The following is a 7,039-nucleotide window of genomic DNA, read 5'->3' on the forward strand; positions in this document are numbered from 1 at the left end:
TATTTCATTTTTTCTCTACTTTTTGCATATTTTTTCGTAAAAAATTAAAAAGTTATTCAAAACATACAAATTTTTTTTACCTCATATTTTAACCAAAAAGTCAAAAAGTTACTAAGCTTGTTCTTAAACGAGGCCTAAGAATGAGTAAAAAATTTAGAGTGTCGCATCATATCTGTTACGTTGTCCCATTGTTGGAGTGTTATAATAATACTTGCCATATTAGAGTATCCCACAAACTTTCTCAATTAAGTAGTGAGGGTATATCTGTCTAACTAATACCCATCTACGTTTGAAAAATGATTTGCTAGTTACACACTATACCTAATAAGGACTCCTCAATCGACCATTTAAAACGTGAGACGAGATAGTACGGAAGTTCTCAAAATAGGACTTTCCAATAAATTTTTCTAATTTTTAACATATTTAATATTGTTTACCACATTTTATTACTTAATCGTCTATAACACGAGTTTACGCGGTAATACTTGTTGCATTTGTGTGATGAAATTCTATGACAAGCTACTCAAATCATTTGTACCAAAGGAAAAAGCTACTCAAATCATTAAAAATGATTAGTTAAAAAATTAAGGTTTTTTAACTAAAAAACCCAATAAACATGGACAAATAATTAATCAATATTCATAATTGAGGGCTAAATTGAAACATATGGTATGAGAGACTGAAATAAATCAATATTCATAATTGAGGGCTAAATTGAAACGTACGGTATGAGAGACACTGAAATAAAAGTAGAGGGGCCAACAGTGTAATTTGCGATTTTACAAAGACCGATCTTTTACGTTGACAGTGAAGACCCAAAACGAGCTATGGTGGAGGAGAGTTCAAGCAACCACCACCAAGACCAACCATGGAGGGTCCTTGAATTCTACAGTGGTATTGGTGGCATGGTACTCCTATTCTCTCTCTCTCTCTATACATATACATTTCTATATGCTACATATGTATATACAGTGTGTGCTTGTGTAATTTAGTTCAAGCTTCTTCTTTTATGGCGGCAGAGATACTCGATCATGAAGGCTGGTGTGAACGCAACGATTGTCGAAGCTTTCGACATCAACGACGTAGCAAATGATGTTTATGAGTACAATTTTGGCCACCGACCCTACCAGGTATATTGTCTTCTATCTCACAATTAACATTCGGTATTTATTGTTGACGAATTCTAGATACATACACATAGAGAGAGAATGTATGTATGTATGTATCAATTATGGTTATCATGGTTTAAACTATGGTCTCTCCTTGTCTGTCATGCCTGTAAGGTGTTTGTTCTTTGGTCTCTGAATAAACGTTTGAAGGAAAGAAAGACAGAAAAGAGAGAAATTGTAGGGTAACGGTTATTTAGATCATTTGTTTGGCTTGGCTTGGATGGATGGATGGGGCAAGATTCTCATTGCTTGTAAACCATATTTTATGTGAGGGATGGTAACTCAACCCAAAATTTTCAGTTACAATACTTGTCTGCCCGACCGTGGGTTCGTGTTATTGTTAGGGGGAAGGGTAGGTTTGAGGGGATAAACAACAAACCTGACAAGGGTTGGAGGTATTTACCCCCAGCTACAATGAATCCATATCCTCTATAGTGAGTTTTCCTAGAGTGATCTTAAAGTGATTTTTTGAATGACGGAAATTTAATTCTACAAACATTGAAGGTACAATAGGACTAAGTTGAGAGTACAATAGTATTAATAATCACTTTAAAAAAAACATTCAACCATACAAAAAATCACGTTACGAAAAATCACTCTAGACTCAACTACAACAGCCACCACCCTGTCACAGATTTGGAGAGGGGCACCCCTCCCTTAGGGCTAAGTCAGAGAAGTGGCACCATCTTTTACCATCAAAAGAACTCATATCATCACGTTTTGTTTACTTTTGCCTATTGTCTAAGCCAAGTCATCATCTGTCAAAGGAACTCATATCATCATCTATTTTTTACTTTTGGCTATTGTCTAAGCCATTCATATTTTACTATGCTAAAATTTAAAAGTTTTGGTGACCTGTTAGCAGCCCTTTGCATTGATTTATTTTTATTTAATCCTTCCTCACTGTTTCACAAATTTGTGAAGGGGCACCCCTCCCATGGGCTAAGTAGGGAAAGTGGCACCCCTCCGAACCTTGAATCATATGTCAATATATGCCTAGGTCCAGCCTTTTATTTAATTATTTATTTATTCTCTTAATTTAAAAAAAAAAATGTAATACCCATTTATCTTGTCCACTATATGGAGGATTTTGGGTTTTCCGCTATTAAACATTAATTTGTTGTTTAGCCCTTGGCTGCTAAGAAATACTGATCACCCATGATCGCATTTGACCAGTTATTTATTAGAGCTTATCTAAAATGTGTTATGGTCAATATTACTTTTTTGCTGAGTTTAGGGTAACATTCAAACCCTGAGTGCTGCTGATCTTGACAGCTATCGTGCTCATGCATGGCTTCTTTCTCCTCCGTGTCAACCTTACACTCGGCAAGGTAAAATTCTTCTATCCTCTGCTTGTTAATTTCATTTTGATTGGCAAACTGTTCTCAAACTGTTATTATTTAGGTCTTCAAAAGGGCTCGGCTGATGCTCGGGCATCTTCTTTTCTCAAAATTCTTGAACTTATACCAGAAACTTCTCAACCTCCTCTCATGATATTTGTGGAGAATGTTGTAGGGTTTGAGGTTTGTATAGAAAACTTTTATCTCAATAAATAAATTCAGTTCCCTTTACATATATATTATTAACACTTTTTTTGTTTCTTGTTTTCTTGTTTTATCTTTTTTTTCTCTCTCTTTTTTCATGTGTATGTGTTGCAGACATCTGATACGCATAGAATAATGATTGAGATATTGGCAAAAGGTGATTTTGTTACACAGGAGTTCATTCTGAGCCCATTGCAATTTGGTGTGCCCTATTCTAGGCCACGTTACTTCTGTCTGGTAGCTTCTCTTTCTATATATATATATATATATCTATTTACATGTAGGTAGGTGTGGGTTTGTTTGTTTGTGATTCTTTGAATGGTTTGTACATGGAGTCTGTTAGTTTATTTGGTGTTAAATTTTTTAGTCCCTAGTTATATGATTGTCCTTTTAAGTGAGTAGTGGCTATTCCCTTGTAAGATGTAGAAAAGGCGTAGAAGAGTTGCTTCCAAGCCCCAGCCCCTGATTTGGAACAATTAGTGGGGGGGCCATTCCGGAAATTGCATAGTTGTTTTTGAGTCAATTATTCTTTAAGTAAGTTTGCTGCTGGTTGTCAGTTTATACGGCTGCTGGTTGTCAGTTTATACGTGTGAAATATGTTTAAAGAGTTGAGAGTATTTTGGTAAATTTTCGAACTTGCTGGACATGGGTTGTTTTTTGGTTGCCCATGGCTAGTAGTTGGGTAATGTTATTAGGTTTCTATTTATAGATTTTAGTTGGTCCAGAAGGGCTTTAAAATTGAAGTTTGTTTCTCATTTTGAAGTTATAGTTTTGGTTAAAAAAATAGTGGTAAAGTCCTCTATGATTAGCCAATATTTCAATTTTAACGAAGAACAAGGTAAAGATTATTTTCACTAGCTTTAAAGCTTTCCATGATTGTGTGATGCAATTCTAACCATAAGTTCGATTCCTAAGGGATTTAAGGAGTGATTCTTAATCCTAAAGGTGTCCTTTCCTTTCCCTTCTACCCTTTGATTTTCACACTTTTAAACCTTTAAAACCCAGAGAGGCCAGAACCAGATCAACCTTACCTAAGAAACCATCGGAGAAGCCTAATCCATCTCTCCTTCTATCCTACAACTATAAGTCTATATAATTATTAACACATAAGCAGAACCTAAAATATGCAAAAGGTACTATTTGTAATTCGTCAATACTATGCGCAGCACCTGGGAGAGGACCTTTTCTTTAATTAACTTGGTGTCTAGCTGATTGATGGCTATTTAGCAAATATATGGCCAGAGAGAGTTTTTATTGCTGTTGGAAGGATATTGTATTCTGGCATTGTAGATTAACATGTAATCTGTACTATTTACACTGCAGGCCAAAAGAAAACCTTCTTCCTTTCAATCTCCGCTTGTGAATAACCAGCTGTTTTGGTCTCCAAGCCCATTGTTCGAGCTCGAGGCTAACAATATAGTTAATGAAAGTAATCAACCACAAGAGAGCTGCGATCAGTGGCTGCAAGCTTGTGAGCCTATAGAAAATTTTCTTGAGTTCAAGAATCCTAGCAATCAAATGGAAATGGGATCTGGCTTCTTGCACACAACCGTGGTTTCTACAAATATTTCTGAAAGTGATGAAGGAAATGGATCTGATGTTACTGCTGTAAGCCAGTACTTTGTACCGTTTGGCTTGATAGAAAGATGGGGAAATGCGATGGGTATCCTAGTTTTTTCTTCTAATTGCCGATATAATTCTTCATAATTATATTATATTTGTTCCATTGAATAACTATGTCTCCCTGTGAAATTTCTTTAAAGAATATAGATATTGTCTATCCTGATTCAAAGCGCTGCTGTTGTTTTACAAAAAGCTACTATCGATATGTTAAGGGTACTGGCTCCCTTTTGGCAACTGTCCAGGTAAGCTTTCTTTGCAAACCTGCTGAGCCTTTTGTTTAATGTATGAGTGAATGTGGCTGTGAGTGTGTATGCAGGCATATGATGTTACTAATTAATGAGGAGACTACGTGAGCTTTACACTTCATGCTTATTGCCCATACTTCATTAGCAGTGCACCTAGTTTGTATATAATCAGTGCTTTAACAATTGAGTCTGGCTAGGGACACACCATTTTCTACCTTCATATTCTACCGCCTTCTCACCATTTCTGTGGGGTGCAAAAATTTTGTGTACTTTGCAAATTGTGCATAGTGGGTTGTTCCCCCCTTCTTTGGTGCCTTTCAATGAAATACTGATAAGAAAATGACATTACATGCTTATGTTATTATGAATTATGGTATTTGTTTTATCATGAAATTAGCTAAAATAAAAAACATGCAGCCAAAGACCAAGGATGAAGCATCTTCATTGGAGGAGCAATGCCTAAGATATTTTACCCCAAGGGAGGTAGGTGGATTTTAATTTAATTTCTTAAGTAGCTTCTGGTTTATCGTACGTCAGTTATTTGTATTGATTGAAACGAGTTATTTTCTATGGATTTTAGGTTGCCAATCTGCATTCCTTTCCAAAGGATTTCTCCTTTCCTCAAACAATAAGCCTTCGACAACGGTATGTTTTCAATATACTAGCAATTCATAATATATGTTTTCAATGCCATACAAAAAAATAAAAATAAAAAAACCCTATACACCTCACGGTGTGCCAAAATACTCTATAAAATCTAAAAATTGGTCGAGAGAGAGGTTATAATTCCCAACTCTGAATCTAGGAAGCATAGATACGGATACGAGATACGGATACGACACGATACGGATACGGCGATACGACAAAACTTAAAAAAATAGGATACGGTACAGTTAGGATACGTTTGTGAAAAATATATTTTTTAAAATTATTAATAGTGAGTTATACATAAGTTAAAGAACGTTGAGAAACCACAATGTAATTTTATAATGCAAAATACTATCTTTTAAGAATTTTGTATTAATTTAAGCTAGTAGCTTGTTTACTTTTTAAATTTTTAATAGATCTTGCAAATATTTCATTTCAATATCAAGTTTAATATATTTATATTACAATAATAGAACAATTCGCAATTTGTCCCTATGGTTTTTTCCTTTAACACTAGTGACAAATATTATATTCAAGTTTACTTGCTTATTTATTTATTGATATTTAATTTTACCATTATTATATTCTCTTGTTAATTCTTGCTTTCTATGTAGCTATAGGGGACATGCATGAAATAATTAAGATACATCAATTTGATAAATTCTATTATTTAACTCACTATGCTCTTCCTATCGAAGAACTTAATAAAATATTAGAGAAATATTCTTATATTTATACTTGCAATTATATTATATTATATTACTATGCAAGAAATGTTACAATTCTAATTTCATAAAACAAGTAAACATGACTTGGAGTATCCGATACTCCAAAATTAATGAAAAAATAATTAAAAAGTATCCGGTACTTTTAATAAGTATCCGGTACTTTTAATAAGTATCCGATATGTATCCGCGAGTATCCAAGGAGTATCGGTATCCGATACGGATACGTCACCCTATTTGAAGTATCCGTGCTTCATAGCTCTGAATTATACAAGAAACTTACAAGTAGATCTGAAATATCAACTGACCTGACTCTTGAAAAGCTACATGCATAGCTTCACCTTGGTGACTTTTAACTTGATTGTTGTTCTCTGCAGTTATGCATTGCTGGGAAACAGTTTAAGTGTTGCTGTGGTTGCTCCATTACTCATGTACCTATTCACAGAACCGTCATGATTAACCAATCACAAGCTCCATTGATGCTTGAGGATGGCAATGAATACAAGTAGCCTAAGTAATCCAATGTTGCTCTAACCTTCTGAGGTTCTTACAGCTGAGACGTGAAGCCAGAGTCCCAGCCTGTGTTGTCCTAACTAAATGGTCTGAAGCTCGAAGTTCTAAAGCAGTTCTCAATTGAGAGTTATATAATTTTTGACAGTCCTGAAGTTGTTATACCAAATGAATATTACTTAAGTTGTTAGTTTGAGTTGCTAGTTTAATCTGTTGATGAATGACACAATTATAGGTTTTCAGCCTGGGAATTGTCATATTAAGTGATTTTATGGGAGGTTACTATAATTGTTTCCGGGACTACCATTTAATCCAATGTTTGTGTTGTCCGGTACATGGATTATGATTGTGCTGTTGTCCTATTCTTCGTTCTCTCATTATGATATTTTCTATTTAGGTGATTCTATTTACACCACATTTCTGTCTCGTTAGCCACATGGTCGATGCTGGAAGGGTTGGGGGCTAGGAAAGTGGGGGCATTGTGGCGATTGAGAAGAGGGGGAATGCAATGATGAAAATTTTCAAGCTTATCTTAAAATTTAATTTTAATCGTTTTTGATGAATTTGGTTCATCT

The 7,039-nt window shown here is 34.8% G+C and overlaps 1 protein-coding gene across 3 annotated transcripts; it reads left to right on the forward strand.

Annotated features, from left to right (window-relative positions):
* Positions 1-694: 694 nt before the first annotated feature.
* DNMT2 (DNA methyltransferase-2) lies at positions 695-6,798 on the forward strand. 3 transcript variants are annotated; one of them, XM_028251901.2, is made up of 10 exons: positions 695-908; positions 1,020-1,130; positions 2,407-2,500; positions 2,574-2,692; positions 2,828-2,950; positions 4,037-4,376; positions 4,484-4,578; positions 4,999-5,064; positions 5,162-5,226; positions 6,332-6,798. In XM_028251901.2, exons 1-10 carry the CDS (start codon positions 828-830, stop codon positions 6,408-6,410), a joined length of 1,173 nt encoding a protein of 390 aa, XP_028107702.1. In that variant the 5' UTR covers positions 695-827; the 3' UTR covers positions 6,411-6,798. The 3 variants fall into 3 exon arrangements, with proteins under 3 accessions (XP_028107702.1, XP_028107703.1, XP_082757670.1); XM_028251902.2 differs by having other exon boundaries at positions 705-908; positions 2,445-2,500; XM_082901544.1 differs by having other exon boundaries at positions 767-908; positions 1,020-1,163; positions 2,445-2,500.
* Positions 6,799-7,039: the final 241 nt, after the last annotated feature.

This window comes from Camellia sinensis, chromosome 13, assembly GCF_055761805.1.
Source record: "Camellia sinensis isolate YWXY chromosome 13, ASM5576180v1, whole genome shotgun sequence".
In the NCBI taxonomy this organism is placed as follows: domain Eukaryota; kingdom Viridiplantae; phylum Streptophyta; class Magnoliopsida; order Ericales; family Theaceae; genus Camellia; species Camellia sinensis.

Excerpts from the sequence above, each read along its gene's own strand:
- DNMT2 (XM_028251901.2), top strand. The coding sequence starts at position 828 with ATGGTGGAGGAGAGTTCAAGCAACCACCACCAAGACCAACCATGGAGG. Across the intron at positions 909-1,019 it reads ACAGTGGTATTGGTGGCATG|AGATACTCGATCATGAAGGC; the intron begins GTACTCCTATTC and ends TTATGGCGGCAG. Across the intron at positions 1,131-2,406 it reads TTGGCCACCGACCCTACCAG|GGTAACATTCAAACCCTGAG; the intron begins GTATATTGTCTT and ends TGCTGAGTTTAG.